This window comes from Bison bison, unplaced genomic scaffold (genome assembly GCF_000754665.1).
Source record: "Bison bison bison isolate TAMUID 2011002044 unplaced genomic scaffold, Bison_UMD1.0 scf7180017864228, whole genome shotgun sequence".
Taxonomy (NCBI): domain Eukaryota; kingdom Metazoa; phylum Chordata; class Mammalia; order Artiodactyla; family Bovidae; genus Bison; species Bison bison.
In genome coordinates this window covers 5,053,722-5,079,403 of record NW_011494800.1, presented here as the reverse complement: position 1 = coordinate 5,079,403, position 25,682 = coordinate 5,053,722, and the positions used below count along the sequence as shown (strand labels likewise).

General features: G+C 43.1%; 1 protein-coding gene across 5 annotated transcripts in view; it reads right to left on the bottom strand.

Moving 5' to 3' along the window:
• Positions 1-25,682, bottom strand: part of ENOPH1 (enolase-phosphatase 1) — a 39,031-nt gene that overhangs the window by 5,238 nt on the left and 8,111 nt on the right. For 4 of the 5 annotated variants that reach the window (XM_010845916.1, XM_010845918.1, XM_010845915.1 and 1 more), the window contains exons 2-4: positions 5,961-6,062; positions 4,123-4,325; positions 1,988-2,120 (exon numbers count right to left, since the gene is read on the bottom strand). In XM_010845916.1, coding sequence (XP_010844218.1) covers positions 1,988-2,120; positions 4,123-4,247 — 258 coding nt within the window. In that variant the 5' untranslated portion in view covers positions 4,248-4,325; positions 5,961-6,062. Of the gene's footprint in view, positions 1-1,987; positions 2,121-4,122; positions 4,326-5,960; positions 6,063-21,662; positions 21,692-25,682 lie in introns of those variants that run through there. The other variant, XM_010845919.1, reaches the window with a different exon arrangement.

Here is a 25,682-nt window from a genome sequence, read left to right as displayed (position 1 = left end):
AGACAGGAGTACTGGAGTGGGGTGCCAGTGCCTTCTCCAATATATATGCCCTACTTTCTACCATTACAATACTATATGCACTCAAACAACTTATGAACTGGTTTTCACCTCTGATGAAAAGGTTCTCCACATTGTCCTTTCAATGCCAGCATGAACGGATTTCTCTAACCTGCCTTATTAGTAAGCTGTTATCTTACTTCCAAGAAACTTTGATTTTCTAAATAAAACATTTTGAAATTCTATTGAACCCAATATTTTATCTATCATTTTTGAGCAGTAACAGTGGCAGGCTTCCCAGGTAGCTCACTGGTAAAGAATCCACCTGCCAATGCAGCAACTGCAGGTTCGATCCCTGGGTCAGAAAGATCCCCTGGAGGAGGAAATGGCAACCTGCTCCAGTATCCTTGCCTGGGAAATCCCATGGACAGAAAAGCCTGGTGGGCTACAGTCCAAGGGGTCACAAAGAGTTGGATATGACTGAGCACACACACACATTATATAATGTGATCTCTTGAATTTCAGAACTTTTCACAAACTAAAAATAAGCCTAACTAAAAACACTCAAACTAAAAACAATCACTCAAAGAAATTAAGGTGTATTGAGATTTTTAAAGTTAAGAATGGTTTTGCATATTTTCTTTCTCAAGTCTGTCTCACAAGGAGCAAGTGGAGAATAAAGCATTCATTACTGAACCTAGTAGGTAATTATTATGTCCTGTCTCCTATGACCTGATTGTTTTATCAGAGATAGCAGAAAAGAAGCTTAAATCTGTATTCAGAGGAGAAAGGGTTTTATCAATGAAAGCATTTTATTTAATATTTGATTTAGAACCAAGATGAAAAGAAGGAAAGTAAAATAGACTGTGACAATCTTCAAAGCCAAACCTTTTTCTGCATATGGTAAAGGGTCAATAAGTATTTACTTTAAAAAAAATAGTTAGCTGAGTAAACTGTTGTGTAACATTAAGTTTGGCCTGTATTCAGTTACTCAGCATTTCTTTCCCTTTTCCAATGACCATCTTGTCCACCAGGGGGCGCAGGGACAGTGGGACAGAAAAGCTAGCCAGGCCTTTCTCAGGTCCAAGAAGTGTTCATAGGTGGCCTTAAGTCATTTTGTGCAATAACATGGCCAGTTCTCTTCGAGAAGAATGAGGATTCTGCTAAAATAAAATCTGTCTCCAAAGTACTGGGAACAAATGAAACCGCGGTGTCCTCTCACGCACTCCAGAAGTCTGTGTGCCCCTTTCTGAGACCCAGGGTCAGGAAGACCCCCTAGAGAAGGAAATGGCAACCCACTCCAGTATTTCTTTCCCGGAAATCCCACGGACAGAGGAGTCTGGCAGGCTATCCCACATGGGGCCGCCAGAGCTGGACGCGACTTAGCGACTACACCACCACCACAAAGTTATGTGCCACTATCACACGTCATACCTGACACCTTCAACAACCAAAAGCCATTGGTTCCCTTCCTCTGGGCTGACAATTTTCTAATATTGACAAGATAGCTGGTTTATAAGCTAACTCAGGTCTTATTTATCTGTGATGAATAAATGTGGATGTGGATGGATATATAGACAGACAGGTCGATCTATATACATAGCTATATACATATAACTAGTTTTAATACTAGTCACCAGAATCACTTGGGGTGGATATTTTTAAATGCACATGTATGACCCTCACCCCAGACCTTCTGAGTCAAGATGCGCTATGAAGCGGGGCCCAGGGATCTACATCCTTAACAAACTTTCCAGGTTCCTTATGGGCAGCTAAGTGTAAGAACTTCTACAAAGTGGTACAAAGCCTGGGACCAGGGCTACAGTTCACCCTTCCATAATGTATTCCCCGTTTTTTCCACTTTTTTCAACTCACACAGCATATGTAAAGGCAATTACCTGAATGCTGACTTAGTTTATAACTGTAGCATTCACAGTCACTATTTTATGCTTTGACGGTGTCCAAAAAAAAAAGCAATCGGGCCACCTACCTCAAGAATGTCCCCCTCTGTAGAATGCCCAAATAATAGTTTCTGCGCCTCCACACTCCCTGAAGAATAGACATACACCTTCATCCCAGCCTCTCGCCACTTCCGGACGGCCGGAACCACGTCTTCAAAGAACCTAGAGGGAAGAGCACAGAGGCAAAACGCAGGAAGAGGTTATTCCGGCCGGATGAAAACCAGTCACACGCTGCCACGAGTTTCTCTACTTGTGTACAAATGGACACCAGGGAAAGCACCTCCACGAGCTGTGAGCTCCTGCAGATGTCATGAGCGTGCCCCAGAGAGTCAGGTCATAGATCAGAAGCAGTTTCAGTGGAGAGGGGACAGTCACCCTAATGACAGTAAAAGTGATTATGGACAGAGAGATAAAATAAGAAAGCCAATGTTTAAAGTCCTAAGGAATTTCTACGGAATTCAAAAAAGCAAAAAACAGTAATACTGTACTGCTGTGTAATCTTTGATTAGTTCATGAGTAGAAAAGGTTATGTCCAGTGTGCCTTAAGAAAGCACAGAAATGCTTTTAGAAAGATCTGTAGTCAAACAACTAAAAAAAAAAAAATTGGTGGGGCTCAAAGCTATTCGTCTTTGATTAGCTAGAAAACAGAACTACATTTCTTGAGAACTAAGATAACTTCAAGTTTTATTCTACAGAAAAAAAGTATGGAACAAATCAGTTAAGAGACATGTACCACTTCATATCTGCTGATCAGCAAAGCGTCGTGTCTGGTTTTCTGGATCCTGACACTAACTTGTTCACCAATTCTACAATGTGTTCTGTTCAGGGAGGGAACATCACAGGAAATGGGTGAAAAGAGAAGCACAAGAAACCTGGGAGGTGGAACCAGTCTGTTATAAAGGATTACCTGGAAAATGTCAGAGAAGTCTTCTGCTGGATGAAACACAACTCAATATATTACACAAACTGAAGGAAAGGGATTGACGATTAGTTCAAAACTAGTTCCCATAATTGTGAGTCACTTCGTATGTTACTTTTCACTCAGAGGCAGGATTATTCTATGTTGAATCTATAGACTGATATTGCTCCAAAGCAGGGCTCAGACATCTAAGATGATTTATTTCAAGCTCCTGGTTTTATAATTAAGGAACTAGGGCTGCGAGAAGGCAGGGCTGACTCCTGTGACACGGTCACCTGGCTCCACTCCTCCGGGTGTTTACAACGTGAACTAACTAGTGTTGACTTCCACATCACTGGCCTATCCTGAAATTCTCAAGCATCCTTAAAAGGTGGAAGCCCCCTTGTAAAGCACCTAAAGGAACGGCATCTCAATTGACAGAAAAAAGAAATGTAAGCAGCTAGTAACAGTCTTGGATCCTAGGCTTTACATCAGGCAATGCCCTAAAATCCTAAGAGATGTGACTTACTAAGACTCTCTTAGCAACACAGGACTCACGAGGCTCCTCTGGCAGGAGTGCTCTGACCCCAGGGTCTGTGGAAAAGCGGCACTGCCGGCGGAGGAACCTCGCGGTGGCAGGTGCATCGTTTCACACCATCTCGCTTCTCCAACGGAGCAGAAGCCGGTCACAGTCCCGGGAAGCACCCAACGGCGCTGGCACACATACCCTAAGGATCAGGTATGACTGAGCTCACGGAAGTCGCCATTTTCTAAGGCTGGGGTTAAAAGTTTCCAACCACCACACCAAGCCAGATATAGGCCTGGACAATTTAGCTGGGTAAACTAAATTTATCCCAGCTTTGGAAAAAAAAGAAATAACATACTCACTCGTTGAACTAAAAAGAATGCTGATTTTTTAGCTACTTTGCAAGTCATGCAACTTGCACTGGAGAGAGAAAACTATTGGGAAACGCATTTGCTTTAGGGCGTGGATAAAGCGTTGAGTCTCTTGCTGCTGCTGCGTCACTTCAGTCGTGTCCGACTCTGTGCAATCCCATAGACGGCAGCCCACCAGGCTTCCCCGTCCCTGGGATTCTCCAGGCAAGAACACTGGAGTGGGTTGCCATTTCCTTCTCCATTGCATGTAAGTGAAAAGTTAAACTGAAGTCGCTCAGTCGTGTCCGACTCTAGCGATCCCATGGACTGCAGCCTACCAGGCTCCTCCGTCCATGGGATTTTCTAGGCAAAATTACTGGAGCTACGTACTCCGCTTTCATGTGCCCAGCCTTGAACGCCGCCCTCCACATGTGGCCCTGCAGCTGCTTCAGTGCCGTGGTCTTCCGGTCCAGGGACATCTGCCAGTACACGTTATCCACCACGGCCTGGATCATCCACTGCGGGTCGTCCGCTCCATTACCGGAGGCTGCTGGGATTGGAACAGCCCCATCCAGGTGGGAGTCCTCTTCAGCCTTTAAAAGTCATCAACAACACGAAATCTATGAAGAGATCCCTTAAACGATACCTGAAAACTAGCAGACCAACCTTCCCCCACTACCATAAGCTCCAAGCACCGTCACAAATTAAAGTATCCTAGGCTTTGAGACTGAAATGAATGATTCCTAAAAAAATAGTGGATTATAATTAGTAAGTTTACAACAGCTTTCCTGTATCACTAAAGCTGAAACTTAAACTGAGAGGCATGTTGTATATGAGAAGAAAGAGCACAAAACGATAAAATGTTATAATAAGAGCTGGTTTGTTGATTCACTGACTAGGATCAAACCAGGGCTTCAGTTAAATCTGATCATTTTCTCCGCACTATAACTGACTGAGGAAGAAATCACAAAAAGCTTAGTTTATGCCTGGAATTCAGTGAAAAGAAACCAGTGAAGCGATGCCTGGGGTTGGTTCAGATACGTCTCCTGCAATCGGCCCACATCTTGCAAACCCTAATAGCTACTGAGCCTGTGACAATGTGTATGCCCAACCCCTGAAGACGCAATGATTCGTGTACTACAATGGGCAAGACATATGTATGTTTCCACAATAAGCGTTGAGACACCAAAAAAAGGTGAAGAGGGGAATGTTTCAGACTAACCCTGAGTTACGTGGAAAATTTAACAAACCCAAACGCCCCACGCCCCAGAGGCTGTGATTCTCTTCAATCTGAACTCCTAACACGAAAGAACCTACAGAGCCTCCCACATTGTCCCATGTAGAAAATTAACTCCAAAAAGAATCGCCAGAGAGTTTGCTCTGCACAGTAAGACCTTTGCCAGTGAAGCAATTTTAATAAGAAAAACAACAGAAGAGGAGTTCCACAGAGCACAGTGGTAGGAGTCAGAGCAGAACAGAGCATGTGCGACTGAAGGCAGGTATAAAGACTGGGCGGAGGGGCATCCCTGGTGGCTCAGTGGTAAAGAATCCGCCTGCCAATGCAGGAGACACAAGTTCGATCCCTGGTCCAGGAGGATCCCACTTGCCACAGAGTAACTAAGCCTGTAAGCCACAACTATTGAGCCTGTGCTCCAGAGCCCGGGAGGTGTGACGACTGAAGCCCACGTGCCCTAAAGCCCATGCTCTGCAACAAGAGAAGCTGCCACTGCAGTGAGAAGCTCTTGCACAACTACAGTAGCCCCTGCTCACTGCAACTAGAGAAAAGCCTGTATAGCAATGAAGACCCAGTGCAGCCAAAAAATAAAATAAATAATAAATAAAAATTTTTTAATTAAAAAAAGAAGACTGGGCCGAGAGTGAGCTGGGGTGAGAGATGCGGGCCCAGGAGTTTTGTGGCTGGGCAGCAGGGCCTTATGCCGTGGGGAGGAGACAGTGGAGAACGAGGTGATGAAGTGTGGTGGCAAGGAGACATTCATGAAAAATGTGACGAAATGGCACAAGACCTTCCTGCATCCCACACAGAAATGATTTAGTTTATTTATAAATACATGATATTTGTATGCAACTGAAACAGCTCCAGAAAGAGGCAACTGTGGAGACAACAAACTGCCATGATCTGGCCGTTTAATTATGTGGATTCCTAAGCAGGCGTCCGCAGCTCTAACACCCTTGGGAATGCAGAAGCAAGGGAACAGAAGCGTCCCAACCTGTTTCCTCAAAAGCCTGACATCCTGTTGGCACTCCTCTTCTTCCCAATGTGCCTGCAGATACTCTTCAACATTTTCTTTGACGTAAGGAAATAAAATGTCCTAGATAAAAGTGCAAAAGAAAAAAACAAGCATTAGCTTTTAGTTGTTTGCATGAGATCAAGTTCTTCAACAATCTCACCTCACCTAATTCTAGCAAATAAGACGCTGAAAGTTTCATTGAAAATATGAAAATTGCTGCTCTGGATAGAAGAGACAGAGAAACGAATGAACTAGATATAGAGTCAGCACCTACAGCCCATGTGCCAAGTTCAACCTCCTCTCGTTTTTGTCAACGGAGTTGTATTGGAATATGGCCACACTCACTAGTTTACTGGGTGTCTGTGGCCACTTTGGGGTCACGATGTGAAGGTGAATACTTGTAACCAAGACCATATGGCCCTCAAATCTCAACATTTAGTATTCAGTCCTTTCCAGAAAAAGCTGGCTGACTCCTAAACCAGATGGCTAGACCACACGTCCTTGAGGGTAGGGATCAAGACTACCCAGTTTACACTACAGGGCCTGGGACCTGGACACAACAAACATCTGCTGACAGAATGATATCCATGTATAACAAACATTTTAGAAATACCTGATCACCATAATTCCTGTTTGGAAACCAGAACACCTACAGAATATCCTATGTATTCTTTTTTTTTTTTTAATTGGGGTAAACTTGCTTTACAATGTTATGTTAGTTTCTTCTGTACAACAAAGTGAATCAGTCATATGCATACATATATCCCCTCTCTCTTGGACTTTCTTTCTACTCCTCCATACCATCCACCCTATACATTCTGAGGTGCAAAACAATTGAGAAATGAAGAACCTGTAAGTAACCCATGCACTGGGAACATGATTTCTCTTAGGTCAAAATTTTTATATTTACTTGTAATTGCAGCGTGTGTGTCTTTTCAAATCCAATGTGACACATTCAATAAAAATTAAGTGTCAACTATATGCTAAGTGGGGCTTCCCACGTGGCGCTAGTGGTGAAGAACCTGCGTGTCAATGCAGGACACACGAGACACGAGTTCAACCCCTGGGTAGGGAAGATCTCCTAGAGGAGGGCAGGGCAACCTACTCCAGGATTCTTGCCTAGAGAATCCCACAGAGGAGCCTGGCAGGCTACAGTCCATAGGGTCACACAGACTAGGACACAACTGAAGCGACTCAGCATGCACGCATATGCTAAGACAGGCCAGTGAGCCATGGAGAAGGGGACTGAAAAGATAAACAAGTCACATTCCCTTTTCTCAATAAGTTTCTCAAGAATCTAGATGGGGCAGGGGCGAGAGGTGGGGGGGATAAAATGATGCAGTGACTCTATAAAGGAGTCTGGCAGTTTCTTTAAAAGTTCAACAGCGTATGATATGACCCAATGATTCCATTCAATGTTCCATCCCAAGAGAAATGAAAACTGTTCACAAGAATTGGATGTAAATGTGTCATGAAAAAGTGAAGAGTGTTAGTCACTCAGGTGTGTCCAACTGTTTGTGACTCCATGGACTGTAGCCACCAGGCTCCTCTGTCCATGGCATTCTCCAGGCAAGAATACTGGAGTGGGTAGCCATTCCCTTCTGCAGGGAATCTTCCCGACTCAGGGATGAAACCTGGGTCTCCTGCTTTGCAGGAAGATTCTTTACTATTCAAGTCACCAGGAAATGAGTCATACTAGTGAAAAAGTGGAAACAATCCAAATGGCCATCAACTGGCAAATGGGTAAACAGAAAATTCATACAACATAATACTGATACATGTTACTGCATGGATGAACCTTAGAAACATCATGCTAAGTAAGAGAAATCTGACACATAACCATATAAGGTATGATTCCATTTATAATGAAATGACAAAAAAGGAAAATATCTAAAACAGATACTAAATAGGCGGTCATGCTGGAGTGAGGAGTATGGAAACGGCCACAGATGGGGTCATGAAACTTCCTCAACTACACTGTGATACATCACCTCCAGGTGTAGTAACTACACCGTGGTACGTCACCTCCAGGTGTAGTTACTACACCGTGGTACGTCACCTCCAGGTGTAGTTACTACACCGTGGTACGTCACCTCCAGGTGTGGTAACTACACCGTGGTACGTCACCTCCAGGTGTGGTAACTACACCGTGGTACGTCACCTCCAGGTGTGGTAACTACACCGTGGTACGTCACCTCCAGGTGTGGTAACTACACCGTGGTACGTCACCTCCAGGTGTGGTAACTACACCGTGGTACGTCACCTCCAGGTGTGGTAACTACACCGTGGTACGTCACCTCCAGGTGTGGTAACTACACCGTGGTACGTCACCTCCAGGTGTGGTAACTACACCGTGGTACGTCACCTCCAGGTGTGGTAACTACACCGTGGTACGTCACCTCCAGGTGTGGTAACTACACCGTGGTACGTCACCTCCAGGTGTGGTAACTACACCGTGGTACGTCACCTCCAGGTGTAGTAACTCTCTTTTCTCATCTGAAAGTTAACACAGGTTTGTTCACAGAAATTTCGGAAAATACAGAAACGTACAAAATAAAAACCATGATAATCTCATGATCATCTTTCTTCAGAGAATATTTTTAATAAATAAAGAGACTTCTCTGGTGGCCTAGTGGCTAAAACGCTATGCTCTCGATGCAGGGGGCCTGGTTTTGATTCCAGGTCAGGGAACTAGATTCCACATGCAGCAACTAAGACCCAGTGCAGCCAAGTAAATAAATAGATATAAAAAAAAAAAAAAAAACTACTTTTAAAAAATGAGTGAGGGGGTGGGGGAACTATAATGCAGTGCAATGGGTGAGACAGAGCATGAACAGAATGCTTGGCAGACCCAGAGCCTAATGGCCCTGCAACAGGAGCAGCCTGGGAAAAAAAGGAAATGAACAGATGCCGTGAATGCAGACACCAGGTAGACAATTCAGACAAGGCCTTACATTTCAAGGGAAAGTCTATAATCAAGTTGAACCCAAGAAGTCTGCTTATTTAAACTGATTTACTCATTTATTTATTCAAACATGTCCTGAATGCCCAGCACAGGGGCAGGCCCTTGCAATAAGGGCTGAGGATATAATTGTGAGCAAAACCCATACAGGATCCTGAATCTCAAGGAGCCAAGTAGCAGAAATAGAACATTAAAGATGGTACTTTAATAAAGGGTACAAACGAGAGGTGTAACATTAATGCATAAAATAGGAAAGTCTGACCTGTGAGGGAGGTCAGGGAAGGCTTCGCTGGAGAAGTGACCAGAGAACTGAGATCTAAAGCAACGATTCTCAAAGTGAGATTCAGGAGTCCTGGGGGTCTTGGGAACCCTTTTAGGGGGCTCCACGAGGTCAAACTATTTTCATAAAAATACTAAGATCATTTGCCTTTTCACCAATGAGTGATGCTACAAGAGACCCAATATAGACGAGAATCCAACCATCTTCCTAGCCAGTTTATAAAATGCAAAACACTGTCTAAAAGTCTTCTAGCCACATTTTCCAAAGGAATGGGAAACTTTTTCATAAAAATATATTATTTATTGGGGCTTTCCAGGTGGCACTAGTGGTAAAGAATCCACCTGCCAATGCAGGAGATGTAAGAGATGTGGGTTCAATCCCTGGGTTGGGAAGATCCCCTGGAGGAGGGCATGGCGACCCACTCTGGTACCCTTGCCTGGACAAGTCCATGGACACAGGAGCCTGGCAGGCTATGGTCCATAGTGTCACAGAGTTGGACACAACTCAGCGCACACACACATATATTATTTGTTAATGTTAACAAAGTAAAGGGGCTTATTGTTTAAAATGAATAAGTATTTTTAAATTTCTGTTTCAACTGCTAATATGGTAAATGTTGATCCGTATAACCTACATAAAAGCTCTTTGGGGCCTCAGTAATTTTAAAAAAATATTTATTGTTTTTATTTGGCTGTGTTGGGTCTCAGTTGTGCGTCTTGGGCTTTCCCTGAGGCATATGGGATCACAGTTCCCCAATCAGGGCTTGAACTCATGTCCCCTGCATTGGAAGGTGGACTCTTAACCACTGGACCACCAGGGAAGGTGGATCCTCAGTAAATTTTAAGTGTACAAAGAAATCTTGAGAATAAGAAGTCTGAGAACCACCAAAAGAAGATAGGCTTAATCCGAAGAAGACGAGAGGAGAGGATTCCACACAGAGAGGACGGTGTGGGTAGGAAAAGGCTCCAGTAGGGTCATCTGATAGAAGCCGGGGGTTTTCAGATGTTTCTGCATCACCTGGGGATGTGCAGAGGCCCTGAAGAAAAGCAATCCTCGTCCCTGCAAAGTGGGCTCACTTACTGTAAAATAAGAATGGGCTCCAATTCATGAAGCGCCAGCACGTGCTATCACAGGGTCACTGCGCCCGACAGAATGGCTGGCTTCTGCAGATTAGTGCTAGCTAGTACCAGCCCACCACCCAGCTTGGTGCTGAAAACCACTGATCTGTGTCCTCTCCCTCCCTCCCCACTTCCTCCTTATTACTTCTGGATTGTGAGATTTTAACTAGTAATTCTATTACAAGAGTGAACAAGGGCAAAAGAGAAGAAAGATGTTGGTTGAAGGGGAGGGGGTGGAGGACGGGCAAAATACATGGAGAGAATTAAGAGGTACAAACTTCCAGTTATAAAATAAATGAGGATGTCCTGAACAGCATAGGAAATACAGTCAATATTAATGTAATAACTTTGTATGGTGACAGATGGAAACTAATCATGGTGATCATTTTGTAATGTACAGAAATATTAAATCACGTTATACACCTGAAACTGATTTAATATTGTACGTTTGTGATTCTTCAATCGAAAAACAAAAAAAGGAAGCTAGCAGACAACTTTTTATTTCCTGCTAACAGGCCCGAGCGATGCTATGATTAGGACATAGTTAACAGATTGTTAGGAGAAGGCAATGGCACCCCACTCCAGTACTCTTGCCCGGAAAATCCCATGGACGGAAGAGCCTGGTGGGCTGCAGTCCATGGGGTCGCTAAGAGTAGGACACAACTGAGCAACTTCACTTTGACTTTTTCACTTTCATGCATCAGAGAAGGAAATGGCTACCCACTCCAGTATTCTTGCCTAGAGAATCCCAGGGATGGGGGAGCCTGGTGGGCTGCCCGTCTATGGGGTCGCATAGGGTCGGACACGACTGAAGCAACTTAGCAGCAGCAGCAACAGATTGTTATGAACAAAACCATGTGGGGTTTTTTTTGGTGGGTATAGAATTTTTCTGACTGGAACAAAGGCTTGGCTCCATAATCAGATTTTTTTCTTAACTTCAGAAGACTCAATTCTAAGTTCAACTTAAATTGCACTCCCAAAAGAAAATACACAACACAAGAAAATTATTACAGGTTTGTTTTTTTTTTTAATGGTAGGACTCTTCATACTATGTTATTCAAATTTCACCCGCCCCAGTAAAAACAAAGAAGTCATTCAGTTTTGCTTGTTCTCATGTGGCATTCCAGTAGCACTCAGCAGATTCTGAATCATACAAACAGTGTGAGCGGGCAAAATTTTCAGCATATTTGACATAAAAGCTTTGTTTAAGCTCAATAAAAACTCACTCTTGATCTTAAAGAAGGAAAATGAGCTAAGATTAATAGCTTTTTTTTTGCGCAAGAGATTCCTTTTACTGTACTGATATATTTCTTAAAAAAAAAAAAAACTTTTATTGACGTATAGTTGATTTACAATGCTGTGTTGGGTTTTTTTTTGGCCACACCCTGTGGCATGTGGGATCTCAGTTCCCCATCCAGGGACCAAATCTGCACCCCCTGCACTGGAAGGCAGAGTCCTAACCACGAGACCACCAGGGAAAGTGTTAGTCACTCAGGCATATCCAATTCTGTGACCCCACGGACTGTGGCCCGCCAGGCTCCTCTGTCCATGGAATTCTCCAGGCAAGAACACTGGAGTGGGTAGCCATTTCGTTCTCCAGGGGATCTTCCCGACCCAGGGACTGAATTCGTGTTTCCTGCATTGGCAGGCATTCTTTACCCTTTTCCATATATTTCTGATTTTCTTTAAATAGTCAAGTTTTCCCAGGATGCTCCTCCTCACGCCGTCCTTTCTCTGGCTTAGCATCTCTCCTGCACTCATGCACCATGGCAGAACTGTAAACCAGCCCCTACTTGAGAGGGTGCCATCTGAGAAGATGTGGCAGAAGGAAGGTGCACATACACAGCTCTTCCTCTCCTAGGCAGACACACATGTGCAGAGAGGAGCAAAAAAAGTGCTTACTGTCACAATGGGGAGGCTGCAAATGAATGGAAACATCCTAAATCATCATCAGCTAGAGAATATACGGGCATATTCACACTCTATAACATAACTTTGCAGTTAACAGTGAATGTACTAAAATGTTCTATTTATCAATATGAACAGAAACTCTAACATATGAATAAAACCAATACAAAGTGGGATGTACCAAGGGCTTCAGGTATAGCTGTAATGATTTCTTAAGATCTAAAATAAACATCATATGAAAGTTTAATTAGCTTTGTGGTGGGTGCAGTCATTGTACTAGTCTTTATCCTTGCTAATTTTAAATGTGTTACAGTTTAAAAAACAAACCAACTCTGATCCTTCATGCTACACCTTTCTCATCTGGTCCTTCTCCTCCAGCATCCTGCCTCCATTATTCCCCAACTTGTAAGCAACTGAAAATACTCCCCAGGGAAAATTCTTGGTCAGATTCAGGGCCACTCAGAGTTGAAGTCCTCAAAAATTTTTTCAACGCATACAGTGCTATCCTCTTTGGGCTCCACAAAATCAAATTTCCTATATCCAGCTTTATTGGTACCAAGAACAATTCATCAAGAGCCTGTTAATCCTGAGAGCAGGTACAGACTCCGGGCAGTGTGCCAAGCCAGGGTTCTACCTCTTTCTTTCACCAACTGTGTTCGAGTAACTTATCCTCTTTGAGCCTATTTTCTCATCTGCTAAATGGCGATGATAATACCAAGCAAAGTCACTGCGGTCACTAGAGGTAATTAGATAGATGAAAACATCCAGTTCCTTACCACTAATTATATACTCCAGCACAAACCTTTTAACACAGCAAGATCACCTTTACCCCAATTTAGTGACAAATGATAGCAGAGAAGTCCCCAGAGAACAAATCACAAAGATAACCAATTCATTCCTTCAACATCTACTGAGGACTTACTGAGTGCCACACGTTTCTAATTATATTTATTTTTATTTACTTTTTGGCTGCTTGGCATGTGGGATCTTAGTTCCCAGACCAGGGATCAAACTTGGACCCTCAGCAGTGGAAGCACAGAGTCCCAACCACTGAACCATCAGGGAAGTGCCACCAGACATTTCTGATACTGGAGTGACAGACCACAGACCTCTTCCTCGAGAACTCACAGAAATAAAAGATCCAGATTTCAAGCGATCCTGTTTAGGAGAAGCTTCAGAAATGAGAATCTACTTTAGAACTTCTGATCATCCAATTTGCCTCTTTCCTCTATATGTAAAACTCCCCTCTGCACTGCCTAAGCACACAAAGGTAGACAATGAAGTTAGAACGCAGGATAACTGGAGTTGGGAGGTTAGCAGAGTGAACAGTCTATTTTAGTGTGAGTGTTACTGTACAACATAAAAGTACATGGGGCAATAACTCAACTGTGAAGATTTTATCCATTCTTTCAACATCCTTATTGAGCATTTATCAAGCAAAATAAAATGCCTTCAAGATGCTTGTTTTTAAAAGCCAACAATTACAGTCTGATAGATACTATGGTACCAAACTGTTGTTGCATGCCAGGCCTCCCTGTCCCTCACCATCTTCTGAAGTTTGCCCAAGTTCATGTCCATTGCATTGGTGATGCCAACCAGCCACCTCATCTTCTGATGCTCTCTTCTCCTTTTGCCCTCAATCTTTCCCAGCATCAGGGACTTTTCCAAAGAGTCTACTGTTCACATCAGATGACCAAAATACTAGAGCTTCAGAATCAGTCCTTCCAACAAGTATTCAGGGTTGATTTCCCTTGACTGGTTTGATCTCCTTGAGGTCCAAGAGACTTGCAGGAATCTTCTCCAGCACCACATTTTGAAGGCCTCAATTCTTTGGCATTCTGCCTCATTTAGGGTCCAGGTCTCAGAACCATACATGACCAGTGGGAAGACCATAGCCTTGACTATACGGACCTTTGTCGGCAGAGTAATGTCTCAACACACTATCTAGGTCTGTCACAGCTTTCCTGCCAAGAAGCAATCATCTTCTGACTTCATGGCTGTAGTCACCATCTGCAAAGATTTCAGAGCCGAGAAAGAGGAAATCTGTCATTACATCCACCTTTTCCTGTTCTATTTGCATGAAGTAATGGGGCCAGATACCATGATCTAAGATTTTTAACTAGTATTTAATTTTAAGCCGGCTCTTTCACTCTTTCCTTCACTCTCATCAAGAAGCTCTTTAGCTCCTCTTTGCTTTCTGCCATTAGAGTGGTATCATCCGCGTATCTGAGGTTGTTGATGTTTCTCCCGCCTATCTTGATTCCAGCTTGTAACTCATCCAGCCCGGCATTTCTCATGCTGTGCTCAGCATATAGATTAAACAAACAGGGTGACAGCTGACAGCCCGGCATTTCTCATGCTGTGCTCAGCATATAGATTAAACAAACAGGGTGACAGCTGACAGCCCTGTCGTACACTTTTCTCAATCTTGAACCAATCAGCTAGCTGTTCCATACAGGGTTCTAACTGTTGCTTCTTGACCTGCACACAGGTTTCTCAGGTAAGATGGAGGAGGAGGATGGAATGGAGAAGGGGGGATGGCAAACCACTCCATTATACCTGCCATGAGACCCTCATGAACTGTATAAAAGGACAAAAAGATAGGACACCGAAAGATGAGTCCCCCAGGCTGGAAGGTGTTCAATATGCTCCTGGGGAACAGCAGAGGAAAACTACTAACTGCCCCAGAAAGAAGGAAGCGTATGGGCCAAAGCGGAAATGACACTCAGCTGTGATGTGGTGAGGAAAGTAAAATCTGATGCTGCAAAGGACAGTACTGCATGGGAACGTGGAATGTTAGGTCCATGAATCAAGGTAAACTGGACGAGGTCAAGCAGGAGATGGTTAAGAACAAACACTGACATCCTAGAAATCAGTGAACTAAAACTGGACAGGAATGGGCAAATTTAATTCAGATGATCATTATATCTACTACTGTGGGCAAGAATCCCATAGAATAAACAGAGTAGCCCTCATAATCAATAAGAGTCCAAAATGCAGTACTCGGGTGCAACCTCAAAAATGACAGAATGATCTTGGTTCATTTCTAAGGCAAGTCATTAAACATCACAGTAATTCAAGTCTATGCCCCAACCACCAATGCTGAAGAAGCTGAAGTTGATCGGTTCTATGAACATCCAGAAGACCTAGAATTAACACCAAAAAAAAAAATGTCCTATTCATCACTGGGGACTGGAATACAAAAGTAGGAAATCAAGAGGCACCTGGAGTAACTGGCAAGTTTGGCCTTGGAAAACAAAATGGTACCAAGTAAGAATGTTCTAAAAACAAATTTTTTAAAGTGGGTAGTGGGACTTCCCTGGCGATCCAGTGAAGACTCTGCTTACACTGCAAGGGGGCATGAGTTCAATCCCTGATCAAGGAACTAGGATCCTGCAGTGCCATGCAGCATGGCCAAAAAATTAACAAATAAAGCTAATGCTTATCGCCCAAACCTGCCCACTGAAAAATTTAAGGCTTTAAAAGTAATCGAGAACAGCAATGATAAATTCTTTAACTTCAGTTATAATCCACTTATAGACAATTTCACAATTCTACAGTATGAAAAAAAATGCTGTAATGAACCCAGGATTCTACAAACATGTAAGTATTTTTAGTCTATCAGGCACCTAAAGGGTTGTTACAGTTTAGTAGTATGTATGAGGCTTCCCTGGTGGCTCAGCTGGTAAAGAATTCGCCTACAATGCAAGAGACCTGGGTACAATCCCTGGGTTGGGAAGATCCCCTCTAGAAGGCAAAGGCTACCCACTCCAGTATTCTGGCCTGGAGAATTCCATGGACTGTATACTCCATGGGGTCGCAGAGTCAGACATGACTGAGCGACTTTCACTTTCATGACAAAAGGGGTTTCCCTGGTGGCTCAGATGGTAAAGAACCTATCTGCAATGCAGGAGACCTGGGTTCAATCCCTGGGTCAGCAAGATCCCCTGAAAGCGGGCATCACAACCCACTCCAGTATTTTGTCTGGAGAATCCCACGGACAGAGGAATCTAGTGGGCTACAGTCCATGGGGATAAGCTGGACACGCAATAAGCTGGACACGACCAAGACACTAACACACACATGACAAAAGGCTATAGAACTAAACGACGGTAGTTGTCTTTCAGGGGACTGTGATTATCAATAAATTCTACTAAATGCTAGTGGGGGTACTATGCAAGCAGCAGTTTATATTACTCTACACAGCTCAATGATAGCATTCTGAAAGAGCTCCATTAAGGGCCACAACATTTCTGAAGATCTAATTAAAGAAGTTGCCTCATAAATGTTTAGAAATCTAGATATGGATTTGCTTTATTGTCAAGTGGCTATTTTAATGAAAAGGTCATAGAATCAATAAAAGTAAAATTGTTGCCATATTTACTCATGTCTCTTTTGAAGAAAATGGGCAATAAAAAGGTAATGGGTGATACTTAAGAGTACTACAGCTATTTAAAGAAACTATTTTAAAAGCTTTCCAAAGGGACCACAGGGTGCAAATGATTTACAGTATTTGAGAATTTAACATTTTCCAGGCAGAGAGTTAAAGAACACAAAGGCAACACTGGTGACCTATTATTTCTGTACTAATCCCAGAGGATAAAAAACAAGGGAAAATCAAGTGGCTTAATCGGTCCTAAGAACCAATCACATTCTCTAAATAAGAAATGAAAAAACAGGGTAATCATATTTTGGGGACTATCTAAACAGGTAAAAGGAAATCTAAGAGAATATGGACATAACCGGTTACAAAGGTTTTCTCTGGGACATGAGATACCAAGGGAGGGGAAAAACTTTTTTTTTTAACATATCTATTTCTACAATGAAAGAGCATAATCTTTTTTTTAAATTGAGACATAATTGATACATAACATTCTATTAGTCACAGGTATGCAACGCATTGGGCTTCCTGTGGCTCAATGGTAAAGAATAAGCCCACCAATGCAGGTGATGCAGGTTTGAGCCCTGAGTCAGGAAGATCCTCTGGAGAAGGGAATGGCAAAAATCTACTCCAGTATTCTTGCCTGGAGAATCCCATGGACAGAAGAGCCTGGTGAGCCACATTCCATGGGGTCTCAAAAGAGTCGGACATGATTTAGTGATTAAACAACGAAGACAGCATGTAGGTTGAATGTTTGTGTATACTGAGAAGTGAGCACCACGGTGAGTCTTGTTGACATCCATCACAGTTAAGCAAGTTTCTTTCTTGTGATGAGACCTTTTGAGAGCTACTCTCTTCACAGTCTTCAGATATACAATACGGTATTATTAACTCTGATCACTATGTTGTGTACTGCATCTCCACAACTTACTCACTTTATAACTGGATATTTGCACCTGCTTGAACATTTCTAACAATGAGGAAATCTACTACTTCTTGGAGTGGTCCACACCATCCATCAGACAGATTCAACAGTTCTGGTATTAGAACTGCTCCTTAAATATCCTTCCTGAAGACCATACTAGGAACTACCAAGAGAAGTTTTGCAGCTCTGGCTGCTACAAAGGGTCACGAGGGCTCAGAAATGGTAACTCTGCTATTTTCATGGGTTAAGCAGAGATAATCACTCCCCTTTGAAAGCTGAAGCCTTTAGGAATGAACACTAAATATCTTTATCTGCATTCAAAAAGAATATATGTAATACTGTAAGACAAACTTGTATTCTAAATCCCATTAAAATTAAACTGTAATTAAAGAAATATAAACTATAATCTAATTAACTGCAATGAATTACATCTCACAAGGGAAGGTCATCCTTATTCACAAGTGCTGCTGCTACTGCTGCTAAGTCGCTTCAGTCGTGTCCACCTCTGTGCGACCCCAGAGACAGCAGCCCACCAGGCTCCCCCGTCCCTGGGACTCTCCAGGCAAGAACACTGGAGTGGGTTGCCATTTCCTTCCCCAATGCATGAAAGTGAAAAGTGAAAGTGAAGTCGCTCAGTCGTGTCTGACTCCTAGCGACCCCATGGACTGTGGCCCACCAGGCTCCTCCGTCCATGAGACTTTCCAGGCAAGAGTACTGGAGTGGGGTGCCATTGCCTTGGGATAGGTCTTTAAAAGCAGCAGAGAGAAAGAACATCAATATCCCGTAAGTTTCAGAGCAGGAACCCTGACTGGCCCTAGGATAGAGTCCTAGCCCCTGTGAGCGTGGAGGGGAGGGAACTGACATTTACTTCCTTGACTCCACCTACATCGGTGCAAGGTGACCCCCTCTGAACAAATGAAGCAGCTGAGATTGAAAAAGGTTTCACTGCTGGTGGAGTAAAGCCAGGACTCAAACCCAGGTCTACTGAAGCCCAATGCTTGAGTCTATCCAGCTCTGTGGGTGGATGACTTCAGGGAGGATCACCTAACCCCCCCAGATTCTGATGATATATTCCCTACAGAAGTTTCTAATACTGCTTTTCTCTAAGAGATTTGCACTAAGAAAAGAAATGAGAGATTCTGGCTCACCTGGCAGTACGGTAACTGTTCCAATAAACAGGAATAATGAGTAATTACAGCAATAGTGGGAACAACTGCCAACACTAACTGAGCCTTCACTGTTCCGGGCACTTCTCATTCTACAGTCAGTCCTTAGTGATCTCGTCTAATCCATGATTTTACATGCCATCTGTTGCCGTGCTGTGCTAAATCACTTCAGTTGTGTCTGATGCTGTGCAACCCCAGGGGTGCCAGGCTCCTCTGTCCATGAGATTCTCCAGGCAAGAATACTGGAGTGGGTTGCCATTCCCTCCTCCAGGAGATCTTTCTGACCCAGGGATGGAACTCACGTCTCTTGTCTTCTGCACTGGCAAGCAGGTTCTTTACCACTTAGCAGTTAGTTCAGTTGCTCAGTTGTATCTGACTCTTTTCGACCCCATGGACTGCAACACGCCAGGCTTCCCTGTCCATCACCAACTCCTGGAGCTTGCTCAAACTCATGTCCATCGCATGAGTGATGCCATCCAACCATCTCATCCTTTCTTTACCACCAACACATCCATATACCCATCTGTTACCAATGACCCCTAAATCCACAGCTTGAACCTGGACCTCTTCCCTGAACTCGAGTGATTTTTTTCTCAACTACCTTCCTCAAATCTCACTTGGATATCTGAAATTCAAACTCCTGTTTCTAGCCCTTAATCCTGCTCCTCCCACACTGTCCCATTTCAGCCAACTGGCAGCTCCATCATTCCAAGATGCTCAAGCCGAAAGCCTTGAAGTCCTCTTTGACTCCTCTTGCTCTCATACTCCACATCCCACCAATTCATCAGCAAATGCTGTCAGCCCTATCTTCAAAATACATCCAGAATCTAATCACTTCTCACCATCTGCCACTGCTCCCAAGCACTCCAAATCTACTCAATACATTGATTAATGAATAACCTGAATCACATCATTTCAATCCTCAAAATAACCCTATGAAACAAGTGCTCTTATTTCCTCCATTTCACAAAGGCACATAAAGGTTAAATATAAACTAAGAAACTATAGTTTATCAATCAGGTCTTTTTCCTTTTTTGGTTCAAAGAGTCAGATCCCCAGAGCCTGATGATCTTCTTGGTCAAAGGGATCTGACTAGCTTACAAACTTACAACGAGTTGGTCCCAGCCAAGGCCCAGGGCAGGAGTCAGTCAGCCTCCTGGAGCACGGCAGCACCAACACTAGTCTGCCCACGAGCTCCTCTCTGAAATCCCACCCAGGTTCCACTGCCAGGACTCCCACTAGTTTTCAAACTACATGTGTTAGTCTCTTTTTATTCAGTATCAGCTCTCCACACTTTTTTAAGACTTAAGAGAAGGAACTTGTTGGAAGGTCACATAATGAATCACTGAAAATCAAGTTAAGAAATGAAGCCCTCACATGCATACCCAGAAGACAAAGAACCCTTTTCTGTATTAAAGAATTCTGTCTTTGAAAAGCAATCCGTGTTTTTGAAAGTGGAGTCCCCTGGGAAGGGTCCAGTGAGGTTCCAGAAGGGCCTCTGAGGACAATATTACTGACTTTCCACGTGACGGAGGACCGGATACAGCAAGATAAGGGTGGGCTGGCCACCACCCTTCTTCTGACCTCTACCTCCATCAAAACCAATAATGAAAATTAAATGAGTTAATAAATGTGAAAATCAAAGGCTGTATACAAAAATAAGCCTTTATTGTAAAAAGAATAGCTTTTTTGTGCATATGAAGGAGTTACATGGGGTGAGCTTTAAGGATAGAAAATTTAAGAACCATCAAAGAAGGGAGGTCTTTTCAGAGCTAAACACAGGATAGCCTTAAAAAGTTTATCTGAGCAAAAGAAAGGCTTACCTATCTATGTATTTTCAAAACAGGGGTTATATATTAGAATTGGGACTTTCAGGGAATTGATCTGACTACATATACTTCAAGGATCTAAGTGACTTTAAGCATAGGAAAAAAAAAATCAGAAAGAATATTCACCAAACTCTTAATGATTACTGCTTGGTGGTGGGAGCAAAAGGGGCATTCATTCTCTACGCTGTACTCTCCTGTAATGTCTGCAGTTCATAATAAGCATGAATTAATTTCCGTGGAAAAATTAGGGGGGTGGGAAAAACACTCCTCTAGCCTCACATTAACAGATACAAGTTTCCAAAGAATAATGTATTTAGCTCTTTAGATACTTAATTGTTAATAAAATTTACTTTATGGTGTTTTAACTCCCATTGAAAACTAATTTCTCTAAAACTCACCAGTTTTAGAAATGCTGGGTCAAAGAAAGTTCTAATATCACTCTAGAAACACAACAGTTACATCGCATGCTGTGCAAATAAGATAAAATATTACCTTGAGGAAATCTGAAATAGCAAGGAGAGCAGAAGTGGGAGCAGACAATGCCAGCCCCTCCTGGCCCAGGCTGGAAGGCACTGTAATGCTGTCAACAAGCACTCGCCAAACGCCGTATGTGCGAGCGCTGTGCCAGGCTCTGCTCTCGGCCCTTAAGGAGCTCTCGGCACGGTGGGAAGACAGCACGCACAGACAACACCGCAAGGCAGCATCTGCTGCGACGGCAAATACATGGCCCTACAGAGCAGGGAGACAGGACTCGGAAGTTCCCGCTTAAACCCAAGTCCTTGGAAAGCAGAAGTAGGTATCACTTGTCTATTCCCACAGCCTAGCACGAGAAATATGTTTTAAACATGTTTTAAGTCAATGGCTACATGGAACCAAACTGCACTTGGAGAGGACAAGGTGTGACACTCCAAGCTAGAGGAACGGCGGTGGCATGAAAGACTAGCATGACCCAAATGGGCATCATCAGTTATTTACAAAAAAAAAGTGTAAAGGAACAGAGGAACAGAAAGTTGGAAAACCTGACTCACTCAAGTTGAGGAGCTGAAACTACCTTTGAGACAACAGGAAACCCAAAAGGATTTTGATGGTGCAAAGACAACCTGTTTATGTACCTGTCTTCCTTACTTGATTCCTTCAGCGGGGGCAACTGCATCTTTAAGAATTTTGGTTTCCTGGCAGCGCCTGGCACATGAAAGGTATTCAAACAAATGTGGGGAAAAGGAAGGGAAGACTGATTAGCTGGAAACATTATGCATGTGCCATAACACTGAAGGTTCTAGAAGAGTAAGAGACCAGAAATTGATGCTGGAGGTGTTTTCTAATCCATCTCATGATATACTCAGGCCCAATACAGTCATTCTCCAAAGGCTCCTCCCCTTGTTCCAAGTTCAATCAACAAAAATCCCCTTGTAGTCCACCATGAGTACATCTCTGTGTAGGAATCCGGAGCAAGGGGAGGTTTGGGGGAATAGTAATCAAACCAGGAAATCCTGCCATGCCAGTGCAAGTTGTCTGAGAGCAGTCATGTTTTGTGTCCTGTTCTTGACCTCCTTCTGCTCAGGGCCATAGAAGCACAGGTAGAGGTAATCACAGTGAGTTTCAGTACATATTCAGTTCAGTTCAGTTCAGTTCAGTTCACTCGCTCAGTCGTGTCCAACTCTTTTCGACCCCATGAATCGCAGCACGCCAGGCCTCCCTGTCCATCACCAACTCCTGGAGTTCACTTAGACTCATGTCCATCAAGTCAGTGATGCCATTCAGCCATCTCATCCTCTGGTGTCCCCTTCTTCTCCTGTCCCCAATCCCTCCTAGCATCAGAGTCTTTTCTAATGAGTCAGCTCTTCGCATGAGGTGGCCAAAGTACTGGAGTTTCAGCTTCAGCATCATTCCCTCCAAAGAAATCCCAGGGCTGATCTCCTTCAGAATAGCGCCCCTTTTTCCATACTGACTCTTCACAAGTGCTGTCTGTCTCCAGTCTGATATTTCCTGCATTGTAATCAGTGTTTCTACTGGGCTTCATATTTTTCAAAGTCCACCCCCCCTCCAGCTCATGACTCCTGCCATAAGCAAAAGGACAGAAGATTAGTATAATGGTCATCAAGTATAATGGTGGTCACTGGATACAGAAAAGTATATGGGACCTTAAGCTCACCTTCATGGCAAATAGATGGGGAAACAGTGGAAACAGTGTCAGACTTTATTTTTTGGGGCTCCAAAATCACTGCAGATGGTGACTGCAGCCACAAAGTTAAGACGCTTGCTCCTTAAAAGAAAAGCTATGACCAACCTAGACAGCATATTCAAAAGCAGAGACATTACTTTGCCAACAAAGGTCCGTCTAGTCAAGGCTATGGTTTTTCTAGTAGTCATGTACAGATGTGAGAGTTGGACTATAAAGGAAGCTGAGCGCCAAAGAATTGATGCTTTCAACCTGTGGTGTTGGAGAAGACTCTTGAGAGTCCCTTGGACAGCAAAGAGATCTAACCAGTCCATCCTAAAGGAAATCAGTCCTGAATATTCACTGGAAGGACTGATGCTGAAGCTGAAACTCCAGTACTTTGGCCACCTGTTGCGAAGAACTGACTCATTTGAAAAGACCCTGATGCTAGGAAAGATTGAAGGCGGGAGGAGACAGGGATGACAGAGGATGAGATGGTTGGATGGCATCACTGACTCAATGGACATGAGTTTCAGTCAGCTCCGGGAGTTGGTGATGGACAGGGAGGCCTGGCGTGCTGCAGTCCATGGGGTCGCAAAGAGTCGGACACGACTGAGCGACTGAACTGAACTGAACTGAAGCTCACCTTCTTGCAACCAGGGAGCAAAGCTTTTTGTATCTACCTCATTCGATCTTCTTCTCTACCTTGTGAGCATGACAGATCCTACTCCCCCCATTCTTGGAGATGAAAAAGCCTGAATCCCTAGATTGAAGGAACCTAGGCAAAGTGACACAATTATAGCATCAATAATAAATCACACAGGTGGAAAAAACTCCCGCGCGCTGCCTCTTGCGGGCAGTCTTGTAACAGTTTCATACTGAGGGTGGAGTCAGCGCCCTACAGTTCTCAATGCTGAGAGCATTAGAAATGATAATCCTTATTAAATGGCTATTAAACTAAAGTTGGGAGATACTATCAAACAACACAAGCTCTCTTCCTAGAAAGACCATAAAATTAACATAGTAGTTTTTGTGAGAAAAAAAATGTCAACTTCAACATTTCCTCATTATTATCTTCCAAAATATACTGTTAGAATATAAGACAACATAAGAGTAAATTACACATATTATTAAACAATCGATTGTGTGAGCTATTTCTAAAAGCGCTTTAGCATAAAATATAGTGCAAAGAAATTTACTAAACAAATGTCAGAAGAACATACAAACAGGATTCCATTGTTCAACTGAATTAATATCTTTATCATTTTGATTTTCAATGAAATGAGTATCTGCTACTTCAAAAAAATACTACTGATAGGATCAAGGATTTGTCTGTTTAATTCAGATTTTCTAATGCAGAAGATTAAGTTTGAGACATCTTTTCTCTTGGTCTTATTCAAAACACTACCAAAATTATGTACTCTAAGGTAAAACTCCAGTTCCTACATATTGTCTTTACCAACTTCCACACCACCACAGTCCTTAAACAGAATCTTAAAAAAAAAAAAAAAAAACTCAATTAAAAAAAAATTATAATCCCAGGACTTCCCTGGCAGTCCAGTGGTTTGGACTCAGTGTTTCCAATGCAGGGAGTGCAGGTTCTATCCCTGGCTGGGGAACTAAGATCCCAAATGCCACACAGCAACTAAGCACATGCAGCAATTAAGACCTGATGCAGCCAAATAAGTAAATAAATATTTAAGAAAAAAATAAAAGAAAACTGCTTTGGACTTCCCTGGTGGTCCAGGGGCTAAGACTTCACACTCCCCCTGCTGGAAGCCCAGGTTTGATCCCGGGTCGGGGAACTGGATTCTGCACGCCGCAACTAAGACCCAGCACAGGCAAACACATAGATAATAATAAAAAACACTCCGAGGTTCCACTGCAGGGGCCACAAGTTCAATCCCTGGTTGGGGAGTTCCACAGACAACAAAAAAAGAAAGTTATTATTACAGTTCAGTTCCTGGAAGACAATTTGCAAAAGCTGGGGAAGTGGCCACTTGCTTATTGTTTTGTTATTTACCAGTTTATTTCATTATCTTGCCCTCTTTTGTCAATTTACTTGACTTCTGAGAGGTTTTGGTTCTGTTAATGATGACAGACCTCCTTTAATTCACCTACACTATCTTGGTCTGCTCTGTCACCTCCAATGAGCCATTAGGAAAGAGGGATGCTAACAGATCTTGGCTTCTGTATACAGCCTAACTACTCAGAGTTCAGTACATGGACCGACAGCATCAGCATCACCCGGGAACCTGTTCAAAACTCAACTTCCATGCCATGTTATTCAACCATTAAAAAAAAGAATGAAATCTTGCCATTTGTGATAACATAGATGGACCTTAGAGGGTATTTAACTTATATGCAGAGTACATCATGAGAAACACTGGGCTGGAAGAAGCACAAGCTGGAATCAAGATTGCTGGGAGAAATATCAATAACCTCAGATATGCAGATGACACCACCCTTATGGCAGAAAGTGAAGAGGAACTAAAAAGCCTCTTGATGAAAGTGAAAGTGGAGAGTGAAAAAGTTGGCTTAAAGCTCAACATTCAGAAACAAAGATCATGGCATCTGGTCCCCTCACTTCATGGGAAATAGATGGGCAAACAATGGAAACAGTGTCAGACTTTATTTTGGGGGGCTCAAAAATCACTGCAGATGGTGACTGCAGCCTTGAAAGTAAAAGACGCTTACTCCTTGGAAGAAAAGTTATGACCAACCTAGATAGCATATTGAAAAGCAGAGACGTTACTTTGCCAACAAAGGTCCGTCTAGTCAAGGCTATGGTTTTTCCAGTGGTCATGTATGGATGTGAGAGCTGGACTGTGAAGCTGAGTGCCAAAGAATTGATGCTTTTGAACTGTGGTGTTAGAGAAGACTCTTGAGAGTCCCTTAGACTGCAAGGAGATCCAACCAGTCCATTCTAAAGGAGATCAGCCCTGGGATTTCTTTGGAAGGAATGATGCTAAGG